This window comes from Vombatus ursinus, unplaced genomic scaffold (assembly GCF_900497805.2).
Source record: "Vombatus ursinus unplaced genomic scaffold, bare-nosed wombat genome assembly UNPS02001419.1, whole genome shotgun sequence".
NCBI lineage: Eukaryota > Metazoa > Chordata > Mammalia > Diprotodontia > Vombatidae > Vombatus > Vombatus ursinus.
This window is the reverse complement of record NW_020941197.1, coordinates 4,757,731-4,784,269: the sequence shown is the minus strand read 5'-3', so window position 1 is coordinate 4,784,269 and position 26,539 is coordinate 4,757,731. Positions and strand designations below refer to the sequence as shown.

Here is a 26,539-nt window from a genome sequence, read left to right as displayed (position 1 = left end):
GTGTGTGTGTGTGTGTGTGTGTGTGTGTGTGTGTGTGTGTGTGTGTGCTGGGGTAGATAGGTGGGGAGGGTTAACAGTCCATACCAGTGGAATGAAGCAAGGTTAATTTTGACCCACAAAAGGACCCATAGGATCTCAGAACTGAAAGGCATCAAAGAAGATCGTGGACCTGGAAAACTCTTTACCTGATATCCCTGAAAAGTGATCATTCAGCTTCTACTCCAAGACCTCCGGTAGTAGAAAACTCCTGAAGTAATAAGCCCATTCCACTTTTGGACAGCTCTTATTCTCAAAAAAAGTTTTCCATAAAAGGAGTCAAAATTGACCTCTCCATAATTTCCATCCAATATTGATCCTGGTTCCTCCTTCAATGACCAAGAAAACATCAAGTCCTTCAACCAATACTTATTAAGTGCCTACTTTATGCAGCAGACTGAGCAAGACATAGAGTTTGAATGAGACACAATTCTATCACAGAGTTTACAGCCTAGTAGGATAATAAAAAAATGAATGTACATAACTATAATACACAATATTACAGAGCAAATTTGATAAAGTTGCAAAAAAAAAGCATGATGTGAGGTCAAAGGGAAAAGATTATTGCTGAGGGTAGAAATCTGGGAAAGTTTCATGGAGGAGGTGGCTGCTGAACTGAGCTTTTAAAGGATGGCAATGGGAGGTGGGATGATGTTCTAGGCATACATGTAATAGCATTAAAGGGGAAAAGTAGAAGTTTTTCAGGGCTACCCATTACTTCAGTTTAACTGAACCTCAGAATTCATGGAAAGGATAGTAAGAGAAAAGGCTAAAAAAGTTGGGTGACATCAAACTGTAAAGAGATTTTGACACCATTCAAAGGAGTTAGTTGTTGAGTGAGAACAGAAGTGACTGGATCAGATCTATTCACATTAAGAACAATTAATCTGGCTGTAATATGAAGGACAGATTGAGTAAGGGAGGAACTAATGGGAGAGAATGGAAGCATTAAAATAACAAACAAGCTGCTAAAAGGCAAGGAAGTTGATAGGTCTAATATTTTACAGAGTAGACAGTCTCCATATGATAGACAATTAATGCACAGTTAGAGCTTAATTGCGTTACTTGTCCCCAAAGAATGTATTTATTAATGAAGGCCTCATCCTTCACAATGAAGAGTAAACACATTTTCAAGTTCAGATCCTGAGCTTTAATGATCTGCCATTTTGTAAAAATACTGAATAAAAACAGAGGCATGGACTAGAAAAAGCAGCACTAGTACAATTCATACACACTTAATGAAATCCAAGCAATTTATGTCTCATGTAGAAGTATAAGTGACTTAGATGAATGGAGGACAACTCATCACAAACAAAAGACTGGATTTGTCAAAGGATGGATAACAGAGGCCAGTAAATCTGCTAACAATTCTTCTCCCTCTATGTACATTAGCCAAAGTCTGGCCTACAAGCCTAGATTTTAACACCTGCACATTATGTTAACCAAAACGCTTCTCAGTATTTCTTGTACAGTCAGTGCGCCCAGATATTATCTGTGGGAAAAGGTTCACAGCAAGCTTCACCATGGTTTGGAAGACAGCCACTGCAGGTGTATGGCTGAACAGTGTGCTAATTGTGGAGTGAGTGAATATAATTATTCACACAGCACAGAAGAAGGTATATCTTCAGAGAATTTTCTGGTGGGGATTGGGGTGGGGGGAGGCAATCTGAGTTTTCAGCTCTCTAAACAAGCCAGGGGAACTCACTTCTTTTTTACTTAATTCTACAAAACAAAGCTGTTTAAAGAAATGTAAAAACTGATTACAGAGGATCCCAACATTGAAAACCTCTTCACTGTTTGTTGTTGGGTTTTGCTGTTGGACTAGTTTTACCAGTTCCTGGCTCCTTCAACAGACGCCAAGCTGATGTTCTGTTGTTACTATCACACCGTGCCTTGTTCAGAAGAGGCCCTCAATAAAAATGTAAGTTAAATCTCACCTCCCATTTTCTTCCCATTCATTTTCACTACTTTCAAGCATTTGATTAGGTCACCAATTCCCAAATCCACCCATTACCTCTGAAATAATATGAGCTCATCTGACTGGTAATTTTTAACCACCATGCTCACTGGGTTTACACAGTTACACATTTCAGTGACACATACAACCATTTGCAGTGTATTCTCAGAAGAAAAAAAAAGACAAACCTTTCCAAACCAAAGGGCAAAAGATAAAAACTGCACGTAAGCTAGATAAATGTTTTAGAAACTCTCTTCAAAACTATTATATGGAAAAACTGGAAGTAATCTGATAAAAACTAGATATGGACTGACACTTGGTACCATACACCAAAATAAGCTCCAAATGGGGACATGACTTAGACATAAAGAAGGATATAAACAAATTAGAGGGGCAAGGAAGAAATTACATATCAGAATTATGGATAGAAGAGTTCATGACCACAAGCCACAGAGAAGATCACAGAAGATAAAATGGACAATTTTGTTATACTAAATTAAAAGGGTTTTTTACGAAAATTATAAACTTTGTTGCAAAATTACCAGAGGAATAATTTTTAATTAACTTCGAAATTATAATCTGGGCTACTGAGTTAAAAAAATTGTTTGTTCCCTCAACAAATGTTGGCCTTAGGCCAACATAAAAAGGTGTCAATCATCTTCCCTGAAAGAAGTATGTTTAAACCAACCTAGTAATCGAATCACTTTGTTCTCAGTACACACAGGACATCAGCAAACTATCTCATCATCATACTGGAAAAAATCAAGACATAACAAAAGTTAAAATGTATAGCCTACTTATGATTTCAGATAAATCAGCTGTACTAGGACTTTGACAGGTGAAAAGAATGTTCATTTAAATATGAAGTAACTCAAATGAACTCATCTTGAAAGTTACTATGGAAAAATGAGGGGGGAGCATGTTACTTCTGAACAAAGTCTCTGATTCATTGGTCAGAAAAATTATTCTACCGTCCTACACAACACCACCCCCACCACGCCATTCCCACTGATAAATACATGCAGATTGACTCTGACTTCTGCACATCTTTTTCTTTAACCTAAATTGAGTGAAATTTTTTTCCCAAAAAAAACAAAAGCACTTTGGCAATTAAGAGTTTGGGACATTTCTGACTACGAGAAAAAGAGGAAGAGTATAGTCTAATACGAAGAAGTTATAATTAGCATCAGAGGAAAAGACAGTTGGAGAACAGCAGACTCTGTGGTAAGAGCAAGATGGGGATTATTTAAGACAGCTGAAATGCTCTACACAATTCCTGCCCCCCCCAAGAATAATATATGCACATGATCTGCACAGAGTTAGCAAAAAAATGGGGCATATGGTGCTTGCTGACTCCAATATATGTTTTCTCCAATAAAAGTTGCACCAGCAAACACCCCACTCATACTGTGGTATGTAGATAACTTGCATGTGTACAAATTTCACCCAAATTACAGTCTAAAATATCTCTCTTGATCAAAGAAACTCTTTAGCAGAAGCCAACTGCCTTTTTCCTTTGTTTTTACATATTTAAAGAAAGACCTCATGAATTTGTACTAACCAAGAGAATGTCCATCTGAATTAGTGAAGGGTAAATTAAAGAATATTCTTAAAGAAATACAGTTTTAGTCATTTCAAGTTCACAAAGTAACCAAACATAGAATCATAAAAGGGTGGATTTGGGAGTTGGTGACCAAGTCAAATACTTGAAAAGTAGTGAAAATGAATGGGAAGAAAGTGGGAGGTGAGAGTCAACAAATCTTTATTAAGAGCTTCTCATGAAAAAAATGCTTGAAGAGTTTTCAAAAACATCATTTAGTTCAAACTTATTTTACAGACAGCCCAGATAAGCTCTAAGTATACTAAGTATTTAGAAGAATGTTCGTTATTTGGAAACCTCACTAGTCAGATAGATTCAAATATCAAGGAAACAAGGGGCAGTGAATATCTCTACCTGGTAAAAAGTCTCTATCACTTAAACATCATGCTACATTTTCTCTAAAACTGGGTCAAAATCAACACAATTACAAATGTGGGAGAGGGGAAAGAGGAAGAGAAAAATGACCAGATAGTTTGCTGACATCCTGTGGGAGCAAAGTGATTCTATCCCTAATTTGGTTTTAGCATAGTTCTTTCAGGGAAAATGATTGACACCTTTTTATTCCAGCCTAAGGCACAGCTTTCCCATTAGTTGAGGGAGGAAAGTTTGTGCACAAATTCATTAATACTAAGTATGCGTTTCATCTTTTTTACCCTATGAACTTACCTAGCAAACCCTGGCTTTATAGTTATCTTACAAAGGTAAAATTGAGTTCACCTCCCATCCAAATCATCACAATTTCAGAATTAAGGGAGTCTAAAAATGAGGTTTTAAACAAAAACCTGAGATCCACATCAGCTTTAAGAACACTAAGTATTTAAAAAAATGTTTGTTATTCAGAAGAATCACTAGTCAGGCAGATAAACATATCACATAGACATTGAGCAGTGAATATTTCTGAAAGTCTCTCCTATCACTTTAAAATCCTGCTATATTTTCTCTCAAAACTATTGGAGGGAGGGAAAAGAGGAAGAGAAAAGGTTAAGGCATTATATAATTCAAAATGGCCTTCCCAAGTTAAATAATTCTCCCCTCCTTTAATATTTAATAGCACTTTGCCTGGAATACTCCTCTTCATTTGTCTTATTTCCTCTCCTCGTAGTTATCTGTGTATATATTTTTCCCCTATTAAACTGTAAAGTCCTCAAGAGCCAGGTCTGTCTTGTATATATATTTGTAACCCCATTACCTAGCACAGTGGCTTATATACAGTAGGCACTTAAATGTTTGAATGAGCAAATAAAAATTAGTAAAAACCATTTACATTTGACTTTGAAAAGAAGAAACACAGAATTACGTACAAACAGCCATTCAGATTCTTCCTTGCTCCCAATCCTCTCTCAAATTGGTGGAGGGCCTTACACTCGGCCCTCGAAGTGCACAAAAGGGAAAGACGTTCACAAATGGACACTGGTAGACCCCAAGTCCAAAGGGGAGCTTGGCACAGGAAGTAGAAAGGCTCCCTAGGATTTTGGGTCCTTTCTGATAGATACTAGGGTGGGACCCTGAGTAATCTCTCAGGTCCCCCCAGCAATGATCTAAAACCATAAATTGCAGAGCCCTTGCATACTTGCATCGGTAGAGGAAATTTCATCACCAGAAATTGCCTAGAACACTAAATTCACAGCACCAAAAAAAAAAAAATCCTCAAAGCAAATAATTGACTCACAGATTAAGTGATTGGTGACTATTAAAATTTATTGTACTATAAAATTACAAATTATAATTAAGGATTTATTTGGACACTCTCTTCAACCCAAGTGGAATGGTACAGCGCTGGATTTTGGGAGCTAGAAGACCTGAGTTCCAATCCCAGATTTGCTCCTTGCCACCTTAGTGACTTTGGTCAAGTCACTGCATCTCTCCTGGCTTCAACGTCCTCATTTGTTGAATAAGGAAATTGGACACTGAATGAACCTTGCTTCCAGCTCTAAATCCTAGGAGGCAACTTGAAATTCTGTGAGTCAATGCATTATTCATTCTCCACTTTGCATCTGTTGCTCAGTCCAGTTTTTACTCCATAAAACAAGATGCTCTCCCCTGTCCAGCTTCCTTTTGTGTGTCATCTTCCCCCACTAGATCGTAAGATCCTGGAGGGCAAAGACCTTCTGTTATTTGTATCCCTAGTGCTTAGCATAGTGCCTGGCACAAAGCATGCACTTAATGAATGTTTACTGAATTATAAGCGCCCACTACGTGATAGGCACTGTGCCATGCGCTGTGCATACAAAGACAAAAGAAGAAAATAAATGAGTTGGGGAGGATAACCATGAAGGATGTGAACAAGTCTGTAGATATTTCCCTGTACCCCAGGTCCCTGTGACATCCCTTTTCAATTAGGGAAGTAGGAAGTGGGAATGACCTATACCTCACATCAGCTAAGGAAATGAAGCTGACACAGAAAAAAAAAAAAGAAAGAAAGAAAAAAAATTACAAGAAACAAAAGAATGGGAGGCATTTATTTTTAGAAGAAAGTTGATGAAGGGAAGAAAGAACGGCAAAACACACTGAACTGAGGGTAAAAGTAATGAAGGTCACCCTCCAGCTAGCATATTATCTTCCTGCTTTTCATCCAAGGAGAAAGAACAATAAGGTTAAAGAAACCTTTTTTATTTCAGAGAGGAAAAAACAACAGCTGAGTTCCCTAAACACACATTTTACCACTCTTCTCCCTCCCCGACCACCAAAATCATGGATCCACACAAGCCGAATTTCTCAAAGCTCACACATACTCTGGCTTCCATTTTCTCTCCAAAACAAACCATAAACAGCACCATGAACATAGGAGCATATGGAAAGAGCTCTCCAACCTCAAAATCATTAATACTATTTTCCATACTTATACTACAACTTTCTTGGAAGCACTGAATAATGTCTGTCCAACAGACATTATCTAATGCCAGGCAGGTCAGTTAGCTAGCCATACATTCTTGCTTTCCTGTACTCCCTCACTTCTTCCCCACAAGATCTTCTGATTCTTTAAGTCATTCTAGATAAAATCATAAGGAACTGATCAAATTCCTTAGCTGAGGTAGCTCAGCTGATAAGATTTCCACAGGACAGTGAAGCAGCACCCTATCATTTCTGGGGACATCAGAAGGCATGTCACAAACATTTAAATCTGAGCCCATAATAAATGTTCCCATTTGGAAATGCAGCTATATCTCAAAATGCTTTCCAAAATCCAAATCCCAACTCCCTTTCAAAACCTACTGACAAACCTGTCCACATGATTAACAATATCCAAATAACAATATTAATAACAACATCCAAAAACAACAATTAGGATGAAAAAATAAAGGAGATCAAAAATCAGAACAAGTCTTGGGGTCTTTTTAAATAAAGGACTGAATTATGTACATTTGACAAAGATAATTTACTTAGAAAACCCTAGAGAATCAGCAGAGACTAATCAAAAGGATTGATAACTTCAATAAAGTAGCAGGAAATAATGATTCAAAGTGAAATTGTTTTAAACAAAGGGAAAAAAATATTTGAATGTGACTGGTAACTCAGCCAAAGTACCTAATGGATTTAGCAACACTTTATTGCTCCATGTGATTCAATATTATCCTGGTTAATATGTTTAAACAAATTCATAAAATCATAAAATGCATAAATATACAAAACACATAAAATCAGTACTACAAAAAAACACAGTGTTGATTGTTGTGTGGTTTGTCCTTCATTCTCGAAGAGGACCATGACATCAGAAAGTTGATGCCATGACTTGCAAGTGAATTGGATTTAAGTGAGGTAGGGCTGTGCAAAGTCACCAACCTCACTTTCTCCTCCAGAGCCATCTGGGTCCAGCGGCCATATACAGATCAGGACAACTGGAGATGGCCCTGGATGCAGACTGATTACTAATATATGGCACAGCAATAACTGCGGTGATACCACATGAGAGAGTGGGTCACACATGAAACATGTTCCACAAATACTTGGTTTACGTGAGGATGACTGGGCTACAATGTCCACTGGTAGATGGAGAACCCACATTAATGAGATCACATAGATGACCTGAACTCTGTTGCATAACAAACTCATTTACACAGTTCTCAGCTTATGAAGCACTCTTCTCACTACAACCATGTGAGGTAGACACAAGTATCTTACAGATGAGGAATCAGAGACTCAGAGGTAAAACGACTTAAAGAAAAAGGCCAAACAGTGAGGCACTAACAGTAGGTTTCTAAACTTTTCTGGCTAGGTCAATGACAGATAAACACAGCTTTTAGTTCAATAGCATAAATAATATTGCAGAGGAACCTTAAATACTATTTAAAATACTTAGAGAATAATATTTTTCATATACTTAAAAAGCATTCACTAGCCTATAAAAATAATTAATATGCTAATTATTTTATTTATCTAATTAAATCAGACTCCTTAAATAAAATTATTGAGAGAAAGTTTGGTGTGTGTGTGTAAAGGACGGGGAGTCAGCCTTTAAAAGCCAAGGAGATATGAACTCAAGTATTGGCTTCTGACACAAAGTGACTGTGGGACCCTGAAAAAGTCACCTACCCTCTCTCAGTGCCCCAGGAATTCTCTCCAAAAGAAATACTTATCCTCTGAAGGCCCAGTGCCTAGTTAAAGAAATAAGATATCTGTGCATAAAATACAGATGTGCTTAATGGTGATGCCAAGTAATCTAAAATTAAATGCTAAAACAAACAGCAAAATAAATGCTGTGGAAGTTCTTTGAATGGAGAGACCAGTGAAGACCAAAAAAAAAAAAAGCCTCAATGAAACAGATCAAGCTTCAAAAAGACTATCATATATGAGATGGATAACTAAAACAGGGCAAACAGTATCCCATGAGGGAGCAAAGGCCTTAAGTTAGGAATAAACCCAACATATTAGACATCAGTCTACCTGGAGGAGCAAGGAGTTACAACAGAAATTTGTGATGGCTACGAGCTGGAAAGGTAGGTCTGGCCTTTATCCTTCAGGTGGGAAGCCTCCTGAGCAGGCCACTGGCATGATAAATATTGATGTCTGAAGATTAATCTGGCAGCATTGCCTAGGATAGATTGGACTGGAAAGGTACTGGAGAAAGAGAGACAGACCTGCAGCTATAATTCAGACAGGAGGTGAGGAGAATATGAATCAGAAAGGTACCAGTGAGAATGGAGAGGAAGCAAGAGACGCAAGGGTACCTTTCATTTAAACACTTTGGGTAGAGTGGGTGCAGACTACTGGGGGTGGGGATGGGGATGGGAGGAAGCAGAACATTTTACTTTAGTTTTTGTAAACACATTTGATGAATTTCTTCCCACTATGTTATTCTATGCCAAAATTAGATAACTGATACTTAAGTTTTTCACATATAATTAATTGCCTCTGCATTTCTATAACCCTTCCTACCCAACAGAACACTTTCTTGTCCAAAGTATCATTTTATCTGCAAAAATCCTTCTGATGCAAAGTGAGGAAACATCACGGTCACACAACTACTTATTGACAGAACCATAGCTAGAACCCAAGTGTCCTAACCCTTCCTGCTGTGGCTCCTTTCACAAGACCACTATGACACCAAACCACAGCGCCAAATACCCATCAGCACTTCATCCACTCCAACCCACACCTAACCACAGAAAACAAAGCAATTCAGAAAATCTCAAGAGAGTAAAATACATTAATAAAATCAACGAGAAGTATGAAAAAAAAATCCTTACACAAAAATATCTAATAGAACCAGAACAGTTAATCTAAACATTTATGCAAAAAATAGTATCTCTCAAAAATAGAACTCTAAAAAAAATCTGCAAAATGTAATAAAAATTAACTATGTGACTCAAATATTTTAATTATTCCTTACAGAAACAGGACTTTCAAAATCAGAAAAATTTGGACAAGCTCTAGAGGGTCTCTTTCATTCCTAAATGTTATGAGCCTATTATACCAATAAAGCTTTTACCTGTGAGGCATAGTTATGATCCTTTCAAAATTCACTATCTTAATGCCAATGATCAAGAATATGTGTATTTAGTTCCTCTTATTTAATATTTTACAAAGGTCACCTCCTTCATTAAATATCAAGTAGAACTTTCGGCAGCTGCAGTTTTAGATACTGTCTTTGGAAAGTTGTAACATTGCTATAAAACACCATGAATTTCAGTCTTCTCCCCCTTCACTCATCCCCCCCAAAAGAAAGAGAAAACAAAACAGAAAAAAAAAATCAATGCCTCAAATACTCAATAATTTATTTTGAAACCAGAGAATATAAAAATAAAATATGTGATAAATGTATTTTTTCTTTCACCAATAATAACAATGAGAATTATAAAAAATAAGAACATATACAATAATTAAATAGGGAAAGGGTGGGAAGTCAGCAAGAGCAGTTTCCTAGAATACAATGAATTATACATTTACTATATGAAACCTCCAATGAATGAATTCCCCCTCCTAACATTCATTATTTATTATAATTAGCAATTACATGTAAATGAACAACAATAATAGCTTGGCGAAACTATTTGATCTTTTCTTTTTAATTCAAATCACTTGCTATCTGACATAATATTAAATAAATTATGCTCTATAAAAAATTAAACATCCAACATTTCAGATTATCCATAAAAGAATATATTCATTTCCATTTAACTTGACAAATATTTAATATCTACTATGTGCCTAGAATATAATACCATACCAAACCCAGAGACATCTAATCCTCTATGTACCTCAACCACCCTATCAATTTGCTGCCCAATGATGGATACTCAGATTCTCAAACGAATCTGTGATCTAAGTGATTTGGGAGTTCCAAGTTACAGTCTATCCATGCCTGACTGTCCCATGTGTCTCTCATCCATGCCCTCCCAAAAGTCAGCCATGATGGGCTCATCTTGCTGGAGGCCTTCCTTGATTGCAAGAGGGTACCAGTGCAGCACTCTGCCTATCTACCTGTCATTGATGTTCGTGGCCAGCTCATCTTTTCTCTCTGTCATATAATTCTCTGATTATATACTTTGGAGTTCCTCATTGGTTAGATGTTGCAGACTGCTCACACGTACCATAAGCCTTTCTACTACCCTCTGTGTGATGTTCATCTTTGGTTCATCAGCGGAAGTGGTGTTTCAGGTCTCACTGCCACACAGCAACTCTAGAACGATGCTTTGTATTGAAAAGAAGGGCCTCTGTTGTTACAGGAAGCTCTAGAGGTTGGTGAAAGTGCTTTGCAATTTCCTGAAAGGAATCCATCTTTCTTTTCAACAGTGAACTCAACTCACTGCCCATCCATATTGTTAGTCCTACCATACATACGTAGGGTGTTTATCCAGATTCGAGTTGCAATCTATACAATAGGCATCTTCTTCCATCTGGGTTTTCCTGTGGAGATGGATGGGCCAAATTCCTTGGAGTGATTACAAAACTCTTCCAGGAGGATCTGTAGTGTCTCGGGGCTTGATGCAATCAACACAATATCATTTGCAAATGGGAGCATTTGGAGGATTCACCATCCACAGGGAATACCTCCTCCTATAGATAAACTCATTGAAAAGGCCATCTTCAACAGGTGCTTCCACTCCTTTCTTCTCACTCTCTTATTAACTCTCTACATCTGGATTCTGACTCATCATTCAACTGAAACTGCTCTCTCCAAAGTTACTAATAATCTCTTAATTGTCAAACCTAATGACCTTTTCTCAGTCCCAAACTCTTTGCAGCCTTTAACACTGTCAATCCCCTCTTCTCCTCGAGGCTCTCTTCTTGCTAGGTTTTGTGATGCTATTCTCTCCTGGTTCTCCTCCTACCCATCAGACTGTTCCTTCTCAGTCTCTTGCTGGCCCTTCATCTAGACCATGCCTGCTAACTATGGATGTCCACAGGGCTTTGTCCTAGACCGTCTTCTCTTCTCCCTCTATACTATTTCACTTGGTGATCTTTTCAGCTTCAATGGATTCAGTTATCATCCTAATGCCAATGATTCTCAAATCTACTTATCCAGCCCTAACCTCTCTGCTCACTTCCAATCTTTCATCTCCAACTGACCATTGGACATCCCAAACTGAGGACACCTTAAACTCAACACATCTAAAACTGAACTCATTATCTTTTCCACCAAACCCTCCCCCCCTCCAAATGCCTATTTCTTCCAAACACCACCACCATTTTCCCAGTCACTCAGCTCACCAACTCAGATTTTATCCTTGACTCCCCTCACTCTCACATCCACATCCAATCTGCTGCCAAGGCCTAACAAAGCTGCAACGTTGGTGCAAGCTCTCATCTTCTCAAGCTGAGACCACTGAAACAGCCTTGCTGGTTGGTCTCCCAGACACAGGTCTCTCCCCATTCTAACCCATTCTCCACTCAGCTGTCAAAGTGATCTTCCCGAATTTCAGAAAAACCTGGAAAGACCTACATGAACTGATGCTGAGTGAAGTGAGCAGAGCCAGGAGAACATTGTACATAATAACAGCCATGTGGTGTGATGACCAACTTTGATAGACTTAGCTCTTCTCAGCAATGCAATGATCTAAGATGATTCCAAAAGACTCATAATGGAAAATGATATCCACATCCAGAGAAAGAACTGTGGAGTCTGAATGCAGATTGAACATACTATTTTCTTTTTTTTTTGCTTGTTTTTTTCTTTCTCGTGGTTTTTCCCTTTTGTTCTGATTCTTCTTTCACAATATGACTAATGTGGAAATATGTTTAATATGATTGTACACATATAGTCTATATCAGATGGTGTGCCATCTTGGTGATCGGGGAGAGGGAGGGAATTTAGAACTCAAAATCTTATAAAAGTAAATGTTAAAAACTAAAAATAAATTAATCTTTTTAAAAAATAACATAAAATGTTATACATAGAGCATTTCTATGGTGGTTCTAGTTTCTATGATGTAAACAGTATGAATTGCGGAGGTAACAAAAAGTAATTTTCCTGAAGCTCAGGTCTTTCTATGATGACTTACCCACCCTATCCCAACCCCCACCCCCAACACACACAGGCACTTAATCAACTTCAGTGGCTCCCTATCACCTCCAGGATCAAATATAAAATCCTCTGTTTGGTATTCAAAGCCCTTCATAACGCAGCTTCTTCTTACACTTTACATTCCCCCACGTACTCTGCTCTGCGATCCAGTGATAGTAATCTTGATTTTCCTCAAACAAGACACTCCACCTCCCAAATCCAGGTTTTTTTTACTAGCTGCTTCCCATTCCTGGAATGTTCTCCCTCCCATCTTTGCCTCCTGTAAGTCTCAGCTAAAATCTCACCATATATAGGATGTCTTTCTTGATCCCCTTAATTCTAGTATTTTCCTCTGTTGATTATTTCTCATTTAGCCTGTATATAACTGGTCTGTACGTAGCTGTTTGCATGTTGTCTCCCACTTTTAGACTGTGAGCTCCTTAAGAGGAGGGACTATCTTTTACCCTTCTTTATATACCCAGCACTTAGCACAATGATAGGCATATAGCAGACACTCAATAAATGTTTAATGACTGACTGATTGTTCTCTTTACTGCCATCTCTACTTCTTTTGTAAGCAACTCAGAGATGGTGATATCAGAGTCTAAGTACAGTGGTTTCATTATCCTTAATGGATAAAATAGTTTGTTATAATAATTTTTGCAAGTCTTTTCCATTTTTTTTTCTGTTTGCAGTCCTCTTTCAGTTTTCATCCTTCAACATCCTCTGTATGACTCAGCTTACTTAGATATCTTGCAAAGGTTTCTTTACACTGGTTTTATCCTCCACTGCTACTCTCTGCTTTATGAGATGATACTGCCCATAATCACCTATCATCCTTCTTCATAAAATTTTACAAATGGATTTCTATTCTAACCTGTTGTTGTCCTTGGTGGCCATCTTGCTCTATTTTGCAAGTCAAATATTTGCTGACTCAGGTGCTTCCTGGGTTCCTTTGGTCGTCTTCTTATGGTAATTAGTTTATACTGGTTTAATTTCTAAAAGAAATTATAGTCTGTTGAAATTAATGTCTGTTGTCCATTACCCAATTTAAAAATTTACAACAGCTTACTTAAATAATTCAGGGCGAAATCTAAATTGTAGGTCACATATATATGTAATCCCTAATCTTACTTCTTTGTTTATAATAATACATATTGGCCTCTTTCATTTATTTTTCCTGAATTATATTTTCCCAGTCCATCTTTTCACTGAAGTCATTACGCATCAGAATATATATATATTGATTTGATTTGGAGGGTTGTAATAAGTTCTTCATAAAATTCCTCTACTCCTTCACCCGCAGCAACCAATAATGATACATAGCTGCAATTATTTACTAAGTAATCTTGCAAATACTTATCATTAGGACTACAATATGTGATGACCAAATATACCAGAAAATAATATTTCCTGTAACTTTGGAAAATATAATAAAGCCTATGCTACCAATTCCTTTCTTTTTCTGTGAGCTATCCTATTTAACTGCCACGTCCTCCTTTCTTCTGACTTAATTTATAGATTAATACAATTTAGTTCCTCTAACCACATATCCACTCACTGGTCATTGGACAAGGATCTTCATATTTAGAGAACTGACGATCAAAGTTCATCATCTACAAACTGTGGTATACCTAACACTCTCTGCCTCCTTTACTCCCATTTTGCCACTGTCACTGTAGAAAAGCAGAAGATGGCCACAGAGGAATGAGAACCATTTTTTAATTTTTCCCTGTTTCACAGGTTGTTGCTGCCAAAAAAGTTTCATCACCAGATGGCCAGCCTAATGATGACATATCTCTTGGTGATCTGCAAAGTTTGTCTTTGAAAAAAAGATTCTGTCTGTTCCAAGGGACATATTCAAAGCTTTTCTTACATGATAGAAGAGGCTGTGCCATGAACAAGACACTTCATCTCTTGACTCCTGGCATTTTCTCTGGTTGTATCTCATGCCTGGAATGCTCTCCCTCCTCTGTTCCACCTAATGACCTCCCTGGCTTCCTTTAAGTTCCAACTAAAATCCCATCTTTTACTGAAAGCCTTCTCCAAACCCTCTTAATCCTAGCTGCCTTCCTTCTGTTGATTATTTCTTATTTATCCTGCATATAGCTTACTTTGTATATATTTGTTTGCATGCTGTGTCTCCAGTTAGATTGTAAGCTCTTTGAGGGCAGGGACTATCTTTTGCCTCTTTGTATCCCAGGCACTTAGCACAGTACCTATCACAAAGGAGGTGTTTAATAAATATTTGTTGATTAATGCATTTCCAGCATTGTAGAACATGCCCAAGTTTGAACTTTCCTGCAAAGCCAAATAGAAAGAGCAGAGGTTCCAGAGTGGTCAACTCCACATTACAATGTGGTAAGCAGAAAGGACTTTTGTGGAGGAAATGATAGATGATATAGTTGTATGTTCCACAGATATTGTATTATATGCCCATATTGTCTATTGTTTAATATAGTATTTTATAAATATAAATATGCTCCCAAAGAGGAATCTTTGAGCAAAACTGGATTAGAAACCACTCAGTGCGGGTCCCCATTTTAAAGCTGAGGAAATGAAGGTCCAGAGGGTTGCAATTTACTTAAAATCACATTCCTGGGTAGTAGCATAGCCCAGAACTTGCCCTTTCCATGATAATCAATTACCAAAAATGCTACCAGAAATTGTTTCTGAATATCTTGTCTTCCTCAAAAGAACAGTTCTAGTTAGGTGCCAGAAGTTTTTTTTTACCTATTATTTACTCCATGGTAAGCTCCTCCTTTAAACTAAGAACCTGAAGGGAAGTGAATCTATGGCCTCCATTTCAAAGGGCCTAGAGGAAAAGTACAGGCTTGCACAAGTGTAAATGTCTACCAGACTCACTGTTTGAATTTATAACTTGCATTTTCAATAAAAATACAGGGACAGATACAAGTTTAAAACTTTTGCTACTTTTTTGCTTTTAAATTGCAGCTATAAGTTGATAACATTTTTGTTTCCTCCACCCATTTGTAGATCCTGGATCTGTTCTTTTGTTTCAATTAATTTATTTAACAAATAGGCTTAACGGACAGTTTTAGCATAACTACTAGTAGAATAATCCATACTTCCTTCCAGTAAACAGTACAGCAAGTTTTACTGATGTTGATAAAATATTTACTTCAGGTTAATTTTATTCTGCCGATTTCATAGAAATGTAAAGAGCACTTTAAAAATCAAGTCCATATTAGCAAATATTATATACACCCATATATATATATCCTGGAAAAGACATTCATTTCATTCCATTATCTTGACCTTCTCTGAATTTCTTAAAAACCATTGGCTAAATCTCACTCTCTAGAGAAAGATAACAGGATTTCCCCCTGAACTGAGGCTGGGGAAAATTCTATTACCTCAAACCCATTTTTGAGTTAGAAAACTAAAGAGAAATAAAATATGTTTCCTATATTACAATCTATGAACTCAGGTTGTGTTCATACAGGTAACTCCGGAAAGGCTAAACTGAAACACTGCAGACAAACTGTACTTAAATAATTAATAATAATAACTAGCACTTCTATCATGTTTTAAGGTTTCCAAAGCACTTTACAAATATTACCTCATTTGAGCCTCACAACAACCCCGTGAGTTAGTTGCTATTATCCCCATTTTACAGATGAGGAAACTGAGGCTGAGAGGTTAAGTAGCTTGCCCAGAATCACATGGTTAGTAAGTGACTGAGGTAACTAGATTCCCTAGCTGCCTACTAATATAATAAGGGAAACAATTTTCCACCAGCACAAATTCTAAAGGAAAAAAAATGTGACACGTCCTTCATTATTCTTGTGACAGATTTTAAAAATACATTCTACCCATTACTCCTAATACTGGAAAAATATATAGTGAATGCAAATAATTGGGTAAAGCAAATTTAGCCAAACTTACAAGCTAAACAGTTCTTTGGATCCTAAGACCTAGCCCTTGAAAGGACCTTACCTCCTCCTCGACAAGCCCATAGAGGTGAAGTTATGTGCCCGTGGTCACACAAGGTTGTAAGGTCCAACCTAGCTTATCCCTCCACCTCCTTCACTATATACCAGGGCTGACTAAAGTTAAAATCCAGATAGCAGCCTTAACTCTTTGCCATATGAAATAGTTCAACCAATGATTTGAGCTACACTTCTTATTCCAAAAAAGCCATTATTTATTCCACTTCATTACAAAGTCTCAAACATGTCATAAACTCCTTTAATGCCTCCTCTACTCAACAAAATTCATCCACAGCATAGTGTTTACTCTGTGCCGCAAACTTGGAGAGAACCATTTCCTGTTATTGGAGACACTGCATTTTCTCCCATGCAAAAATACATCAGCCTGAATGAACTATACACTTGGCATGTGTTTTTTGGATTGAAATACTTACAATGTGGTTAAAACTCTCCAAAAGCCCCACTCAAATGAATAATCTTACAAAGCTTTGCAGCCTAAAAAAAGGAAAGGAAGGGGCTGGAAGCTTTGGGGGGGGGGGTTGTTTTAGTAACCAATTATAGTCATTTTCAACTACTTGACCATATTGGGAAGTAATAATCCCCAGAAGAGGTCATCTGAAAGAAAACCTGTTAGATGAAAAAACAGGAAAGAAAGAAAGAAAGAAAGAAAGAAAGAAAGAAAGAAAGAGAGAAAGAAAGAAAGAAAGAAAGAAAGAAAGAAAGAAAGAAAGAAAGAAAGAAAGAAAGAAAGAAAGAAAGAAAGAAAGAGAGAAAGAAAGAAAGAAAGAAAGAAAGAAAGAAAGGAAGGAAGGAAGAAAGGAAGAAAGAAAGAAAGAAAGGAAGGAAGGAAGGAAGGAAGGAAGAAAGAAAGAAAAAAGAAAGAAGGAAAGAGAGAAAGGAAGAAAGAGAAGGAAAGAGAGAAAGAAAGAGAAGGAAAGAGAGAGAGAGACAAAGAGAGAGAAACAAGGATGAGAGAAAGAAAGATGAAAGGAGGAACTAACTTATGGAATTGGTACCACAATTCAGCCCTACCTGGTAAACTTATGACTTTATACACTGAATTGTTATGCACCACCCTCATAATTGAAACATACACTACCCTCCAACAGACTGGTTTGACGTGGAAGCCAATCTCCCTAATACTATTGCTTACCACTACAGCTTATTCCCTGGATGCCATCAATCAACTGACACATATATTAACAGCCTACTATGTGCTAGATGTTGAGTTTACAGATAGAAATAAAACAACCCTTACTTTCATCAAGCTTACATCATATTGGGAAATGTCTGTAGGAGCAAAAACCAAAAGTATCATAATGGCTTGAGAAAGCCTCAGGTCAGTGTTCATGAGATCATAGTATCTAAAGTTGAAAGGATATGTCATCTTATCCAACCACTCATTTTAAAGATGAGGAAACTGAAGCCCAGAGAGGTTGATCAACTTGTCTAACGTAACACAGAAACAAAGAGCTGGGATGAGCTACTAAAGAAAGAACCTTTGCAAAGCACTAAAAAAACTACATAAAGTGTATTTTCAATCTGACCCCATGTAGGGTGACAGAATTCAACAACAGCAAACAGCCATAACAATTATTTTTTCAAAGTCTTAATTTATACACTTATTCAATGCCATAGAACCAAACATATTTACATCCTTTAAAATGTATTTATTTGCCAATCAGATTTCTTATATATGGCATATTTAAAATTCATAATGATAATACTTTTTTCTTTTATCTTTTTCTCAAGGAACCCAGAGGACTCTCTGACATATCCAAATCAGTATCAAGTTCAAATCTAAGGCTGTCGCCAATCCTGTGTTAGATTGAAAGGCAATAAGGGTCTATCACCAAACTAGGGCAATAACATGAGGCATTCTATGAAAATACTGCATTCAAATGTCATCAGCCTGCTAATCTTTTTAAGATATACAGTGATGTTCATTTTTCATCATTTTCATTTGGATTTTTGACTTGCTTTAAAGTTAAAGGGCTAAAATGTATGAGATCTTTTTTTTTTAAGATCTACAATTTATGCACTTTATTAAATAAAATACAAACACAGATCACAAGATTCCATTATTTTAAATCATCAATATCAAAACAGTTAATAATAACAATGAGTAATAACTTAGTATTAATAATGCATAATCTAGGTCATAGCTCTCTTTCCCTGAGTCATCAGACTTGCACCACATCCTGTAACTATCAACAGCTTCAATGGGAAGTGAATCCATTATAGACGATGCTGACACTAACCAGAAAGGAGCTTGCCTTTCTTTACTCTAGTCTCTCCTTACTATAATATTTCCAAGACTGAGACACATTGCTCTGAGAGGAGTAAGGTCTAGTTTCTATTTTTATAGAATTTATTCCTAGTTTAATTGCCTGAGCTCTTAGGGAGAAAAATGTTCCTTCTTATTATTACTATTTTTTTTTTTGCAAAATGATTTGAGTTGGTTATTTCCTCTGGCCATTATTACAGCGTGGTATTCAATAAGAAAATGCAGCCTGGACACCTCACCCCACACCACTCCTCTTGCTTTTCCTTTAGGGTATTCTAATTCAAGTGAAGTAACATTTATTAAAAGCCTGCCTAATGAGTACACAGCACTATAATGGACTTCCAGGAAAATACTAAATTTAGGCAAGGCATCTATCCCTGCCCCTCATCAGCTTTAGTAATGGAAGCTGGTGATGGAAAGAAGCAGAACAGGACCAGATTTAGAGAAAGGAAAACACAAAATTAGATTTCTCCTGCATAGTATAAAATATGGGAAGTGTTATACATCTTGGCTCCAGAATAAATAGAGCCACAATCAGAAACTTTATATTTTATAAGCCCCAGCTGCCAAAGATGAAGGAAAAGAAACTTGTGTGGCAATGGACAGCATTCTGGACCTAAAAATCAGGAAGATTTGAGTTCGAATCCTGCCTCAGACACCCTGGACAAATTCTCTATCTTCTCTCACCTTAATTTCTTCATCTGTAAAATACAGATAATAATAGCAACTATCTCACAAGCTTGCTGTAAGGCTCACCTGAATTAATTAAAGTGCTTTGCAATCACAACATAAATGTCACCTAGCATTTTATAACTCCCAAGTTACAGATACAAAACTGATGACCTGTTCACGGTGATAAATGATTTTTCCCATTCCTACCTCACCACCCACTATATATTTCTGAGACACAACAAAATAGTATCATTGATTTCCTTAATAAAATTCCATTGAATACAGAAGACTAGGATATTGGCTAGATTCTGTCACCATAAAATAATTCTGGGCAAACCACCTTGACCCAGAGGGTCTTCAGCTCCCTCTTCTGTAAAATGAGGAGAGTGGAATAAATCCAACGTTCTTTTTTTTCTATTTTATTTTCAGTTCTGAATTCTCTCCTTTCCATCCACCCCCAATTCATTTAGAGGGCAGGAAAAACAAAACCCATTACAAATATGTAGAGTCGAGCAAAACAAATTCCCACATTAACTATGTTCCAAAAATAAAGAAAAGAAAAGAGAAGAGGGGAGGCCGGAAGGAAGGAAGAGAGAAGGGCAGAAACTTCAGTCTTTCCTCTGAGTCCATTTGCTCTCTCTCTATCTGAAGGTAGGCAGTATGTTTAGTCATGAGTCCTTTGGATTCGTGGTTTGTTGTCACATTTTAGACCAAATGATCTTAACCTGGGATCCACAAGTTTGTTTTTCTTTTAATGTTTTAGTAATTATTTCAATATAGTTGGTTTCCTTTATAATCTTATTATTTTTATTTTATTTATTTAAAAACATATTTTGAGAAAGCTTCACCAAACTGCCAAAGGTATCATCCATGACATACAAAATAAGAACACTGGACTACACAATCTCCAAGGTCCCTTCCAGCTGTTGGGCTGTGACTCTAAGTAGGTATCTAGTTCCAAAACACTTATTAAAGCGCACCTACTAAGCTCCAATAATTCTTACACATCAGAAATTAAGTGTCTGGTACCATAATCATATTCGTGGTCATCATGAAGCTACAGAAAAGAATCCTCAACTCTAGGTGATCTCTAAGGCCCCTTATAAGCTCTAAAATTTCTTATCCTATTTACCAAAAATTGATTTATGGGGCATCTAGGCTCACAGTAGATAGAGCACTGGGCCTAGAGTCAAGAAGATTTCTCTTCATGAGTTCAAATCTGGCCTCAGATACTTACTAGCTGTGTGATCCTGGGCAACTTAACCCTGTTTGCCTCAGTTTCCTCAACTGTAAAATGAGCTGGAGAAGGGAATGGCAAACCACTCTAGTATCTCTGCCAAGAAAATCCCAAATAGGGTCATGGAGAGTCGGACACAGCTGAACACCTAGGGGTGTCTGAGTCCCTACCCAAATGCCAAGAGGGCAACTGTCCTTTGATTCCCCCATTCCCCAAATGATTCAGCCCTAGACTTTGGTCCCATGTATCCCAAGCCCCTCCTTTTATAGATGAACTGAGGCTCAGAGAACTGAAATGACTTTACCTGCTTGACCCCTCCCCATGTATTTCCCATAAGCATATCAAACTCTACACGTCCAAAACAATATTCATCATCGTTCTCCTTAAACTCACCTCTTCTCCTAACTTCACTAGCTCCTTCAGTCTCCCAGAATCATAGCCTAAGAATTGCTCTGGGCTCTTCATTTTCACTCACTCCCAATACTAATGAGTTTCTGAGTCTTGGCCAGTTACATTTCTCACATTTGTCCCCTTCTCTCTACTAAAACCACAATCACCCTAGTTCGGGCCATCATGACCTCTTGCCCACCCTACGGCAAAGGCCTACCAACATATCTTGTCTACCTCTTGTCTGTACCTAGTTGTTTGTATGTTGTCCTCCCCACCAGACTGTGAGCTCCTTAAAAGCAGGGACTGTCCTTTTTTTTTTACCTTCCTTTGCATCTCCAATGCTTAGTGTTGTGCTTGGCACATAATGGGAAAATAATATCTATTGACTAACTCAATATTTAGTCTCCCTGTCTTCAGTCTTTCTCCTTCTCCATTCTCCATCCTCCATGCAAATTTCAAATTTCTAAACCACAGGTCTCGCCGTGTCACTCCCTTACTCAGGAAGATTCCATTGCCCACCAGGATCAAATATAAACTTTTCCACAACCTGGCTCCAGCCTAATCATGGATTACTCTCCTTAATTCACTCTGTACACTTGCTATTCCACATACATAGTATTCCTTTGCCCAGGATGGCATGCTTGCCCTTCACATATCTGCCTCTTGGAATCCCTGGGTCAGCTCAAATGATACCTCCTTCAAGAGGTCTTTTCTGATTCTCTCCATCGTTAACGGCCCCACTCTACAACGAAATTACTTTGTATTCCTTTTTTTTTTTTTTAAACATCCTGTATTTACTTATCTGTGAACATGTTTTATCTTCCCAAGAGAACACAAACTCCTTGAGGACAGAGACTGTCATGCTTTTGTACTGGCACCCCAGATTAGGGCACAGTGCTGGACATCCTCGTGGCACATTATAAATGATGACCGATTTAATCCTCATAATTACCTAGTGAGGGAGGCATTGCAAATATTATTACCCTATTTCAGAGATGAGGAAACTGAAGCTCAGAGAGGTTGTGATATGCTCAAAGTCATAGAAGTACTAAATGTCAGAACCTGGATTAATTGCACAGCAGAAAGAGTCCTGGATTTGGAGACAGGGGACTTGAATTCAGGTATTGGCTCTGTCACTTACTCACTGTGTGATGTGGGGCAGGTTGTAATCTCTCTGGGCTTCAGTTTCCTCCTTTGGAAAATGCAGGGGTTGCACTAGATGACTTGTATTCCAACTGTGCATGTGTGCATATGTGTGTGTGTGTGTGTGTGTGTGTGTGTGTGTGTGTGTGTGCATGTGCATGTGGTGGGGGAATATGAGTGATGCAAGCACTGGTCTTTCCTAACTCCAAGTCAGTGATTCCTATCAGTCAACTTCTGTTTCACCCAGGCTGTGTCTCTAGGTTAAATGTCCCGATTCCTAACCCAATGCTTTTCACACTATACCAAGCTTATGCAGACATAGGGTATAGGCACTGGGCCAAAAGTTTCTAACCTAATCCTAGTTCAGTTCCTGCCACCTAATACTAAAATGTCCTTCTATTGTTCCTAGCCTCTTGCACTGAAACTAAGAATGCATTTTTTCCATCTTTATAAATAATGCAAAAATATTACTTAAGTCTAGTTAAAATAGTACTCTTAGTATTAAAATTTCAGAAACATTTGTTGGAAAGCACATTTTAAGACAAGGAAAACGTATTTAAAAGTAATAATAGCTTACATTATCACATAGTGTTCTACGTGCATTATTTCATTTGACCTTTGCAAGAATCCTATGAGGTAGCTAGCACAAATATTATTACTTTACATATGAGGAAACCAAGATTCATGAAAATTAAGGGACTTGTCTAAAGTCACATACCTAGGCTGAGAATGTTTGCACACACCTATAATCCTACTACCAGGGAGGCAGACTGGTGGGTCACAAGCCTGGGAGTTCTAAGCTAAACCAATGAGTGTCCATACTAAATCTAACACCATTAGGGTTGAGCTCCCTAAGGAGGGGCGAACCATACCAGGTCAGAAACAGTGCAGGTTAAATAAAGTTACTGAGTAGATCAGTTGTGGTAATGGGCCCATGAGTAGTAACTGCCTTTCCGAGCCTAGGTGGGATAGGGATACCAATTGTTCCCACACACACAAAAAAAGTCACATATCTAGCAAAAGGTGGGGATGGGTTTTGTACACAAAGATCTCCTACATCTAAGATACATTAAAAGGGAAAAACGGAAGCAGACATTCAAGAACAACCATAGGCTTATTCACATTTAAACAAAATCAGATAAATACCACACATGTATTTCTGACACATAGGAATATACAGTAGGCAGAAATCATTGCCCCAAACTAAAACTAAACACAGATTAATTCGCTGGCCTCTGTAATTATTTGTTTTTCTATTACTAGTATAGTCTACCTGAAGTAAAATATTGACTTCCCAAAGAATTTTATTCCAATATGAACTTTTTTTAAAAATAAAATATATTTCTTATACATATTGAAAAAAATGAATACTACAAAATTATTTAGTGCCTAAAGAAACCTAATACAGAAGCTTTGAGGAAGTTGATATCTGCAAGAGTGCCATAGGTAGCTACACATTTATAAGTATACATTAAACCCAAGGCAAAATTTTGTGGACAAAAACCACCTTGAACCCATTTTAAAATAGTTATGTATTTTTTAAAAATTCCTTTTACCTGTTTGAAAATACACATTTCCTAAAGAGTCAATTCACAGAATTACTGCCTCCACAGGATAAAAATTTTTCAGGACAAAAGTAAGTCGTAATTAAAAAAGGCAGCAAGAAGGCAATTCTGAGAGAACAGCAATCTAATTAACTAGATTTCATGCTGCATCCATTAGAAAACCTACCCTATCCTAGCATTAAAGCACAGAATTTCAGCATGCAAAGCTCATCACACAGGGAGAGTTCTTACCATAAGTAGTCTCAGAGATATGCAAAATGGTGAACGTCTTCTCCACTGAACTGTACTCCACCAAGCTCAAGCTCAGACTCAGACTTTCCTTCTTTGAATGTGGCACCAAGATACGCAAATGAGCTGCCCAACTTACCCCACCCTCCCAAAAAAAGCAGCAGCAATAAAATCAAGCAAGCAAATGTGATCTTCAAGAATGGCAATATTAAATTTCAGTTGTGTTTTTATTTATCAAAATATAGACTGGCTTTAAAAACCTACATTAATTCTTAATCAAAATGCATTTGTGTTCATGTGTGTCGATAAGCAGGCAGAGAGTTACTACTCTTTCACACACAGTCAAGTATAACCGAAAAAAGTCCACAAACATATTCTTTTCTACCCTCACCACAGCTTCCTGCCTTCTACATCTCCATTTGTGAGATGAAAAATAGAAAAGGTTCCAGCTCCTCCTGTATCTTCAAGTACAGTGAAAAGAAAAAAATCATTCTGGTTTCTGCCACCCTACCTCCCACATTTCCTTATTTTAAAATGTAAAAGTATAGACCCCTTACAGGTCATGTACTTCAGTCCAACTTAAGGCTTTGTTGCGTATTCAAGGGAATATGTATGTGTGTATCTATGTATGTTTAAATGGTTGACTAAATGATCTAATAATTCTCTGAGTCAGGGAATTTATAGAGGTTTTGTTCAGTAAAGAAAAATAACCAAGGACAGGGAAGGCAAGCTATTTCTAGGTTCTCTCACGTCTACCAAGATTCACTCCTTCTTTGTGTTATAGCCACAAGTCACTGCCATGTTTCCTGCAGTGCTGGTGAGGTGTGCTGACTACCAGGGCAGAACTGCCCACATTCAAGTATTTTCCATGTCTGAAAAAGATATTCACAGCAATACACAGAAAAGGACAGGTACCCTCCATGCTGTCCAGTATTTGGGATATGCCATGTTCACGCCCATGCCATTCATTCAAAAGCAAAGTTTCCCCTTACTTTATGCTGCTCTATGGAGTACGGAAGAAAGAATTCATACATGTATAAAAATAGGACACAGCTGATGCTGATAAATGGTTATGTTTCTGTTGCATGTTTACATCTGTAAGAGGAAGGAATAATGGAGTTGAAAGAATGCTGGATATGGAGTCAAAGTCTGGCTCCCACATTCACTGTCCGTGTAACTTTAGGCAAATTACTTGTCTCAGTTTCCTCATCTGTAAAATGAGGAAGATGGATCAGATGGCCTCAAAGGCCCTTCCTAATTCTAAATCAATAATCCTATAATCCTGAAGAGCAACTCTCAATCAGTGAGCACTTATTAATTGTCCACCTTGAACAAGGCATTATGCTAAGTCCTGGAGATGCAAAGACAAAAAATCAAATGATTTCTGCTTTCGAGGAGCTTACATTCTAACAGAGGAGACAACAACACATACCTAAGCACATCCACAACACATTTCAAAATGAATATGAGGTAGTTTGGGAAGGGTGTGCACTAGCCACAGGGAGGATCAGGGAAGGCTTCATGTAGAAGGTGGTACCTGAGTAGAGTTTTGAAGTAAATCAGTGATTCTGAGAGATGGAGGTAGAGAGAAAAAAAATATGATAGCATGAGGGTCAGCCAAAGCTAGGAGATGGAAAACAGTATCATGTGGGTGTAACAGACAATAGACCATATTGTCTATCCAAGAGTAGAAAAGCTAGTCAGATCAACAATTTTTTAGGGTTAAGTTTCTATTTTTATTTCACTCTTTACAACAAACTCTATCTGGCATACTGTCAACCAGAAGTCCTGGTGGAATTCTGCACCACTATAGCAAAGTGATAAAATTTTACTATGACGACCCTGAGGCATTAGGGCATACTGAGCATTTAAGGGAGAGAAGGGAAGGTAAGAGAAAAATGAAATTGTGTTCATTTATTTTTTCAGGGACATCTTTAAGGGAATGAAAGCCACAACACAAAACATATCTACTATCCTTTTAATTTTCAGAGAGATTAAATTAGGATAAATATGAACATATAAAGTAGATTTGAAAGGAAGAAGGCAATGGAGAACCAATTGGGTTTTATTTGAGAAGAAGAGTGATACTGAGCAGAACTATGCATTAGGAATATTACTCAGGCATCAGTGTGACAGACAGATCAAAAAAGGTGGACAAATAAAAAATAAGATGACCAGGCTAGCGGTATTCTAGCAGAGAACAGGCAAGGGTTTGAACTAAAGAAGTCACCACACAAGTGGTAGAAGAACAAATAGAAAGAACGGGTGCAAGAAACATAGCTGAAGGAGAATTGCCCAGGACCTGACAAGTGACGGGATGTGAAGAGGGAGGAACACAAAGACCCGAATTTGAGTTAGTCAGACACAAGAATTTGTTAAATGCTTCCTACAGCCAGGCACTGTGCTAAGTGATATGGATACCAAAAAAAAATGAGGCCCAAGCCCTCAAGGACCTCGCATTCCAATAGGGAAGAGAATATGTAAATCACCAAGTTAACTGTTAGTAACTAAACAGCAATATTGAACTCAA

The 26,539-nt window shown here is 37.6% G+C and overlaps 1 protein-coding gene across 2 annotated transcripts in view; it reads right to left on the bottom strand.

The window, feature by feature from the left end:
- SH3KBP1 (SH3 domain containing kinase binding protein 1) overlaps window positions 1-26,539 on the bottom strand; it is a 434,394-nt gene that overhangs the window by 327,521 nt on the left and 80,334 nt on the right. The window contains exon 1 of one of the 2 annotated variants that reach the window (XM_027866165.1): window positions 24,013-24,149. The exons of the other annotated variant lie outside the window; for it this stretch is intronic. Coding sequence (XP_027721966.1) covers window positions 24,013-24,015 — 3 coding nt within the window. The 5' untranslated portion in view covers window positions 24,016-24,149. Of the gene's footprint in view, window positions 1-24,012; window positions 24,150-26,539 lie in introns of those variants that run through there. 2 annotated transcript variants of the gene reach the window in all.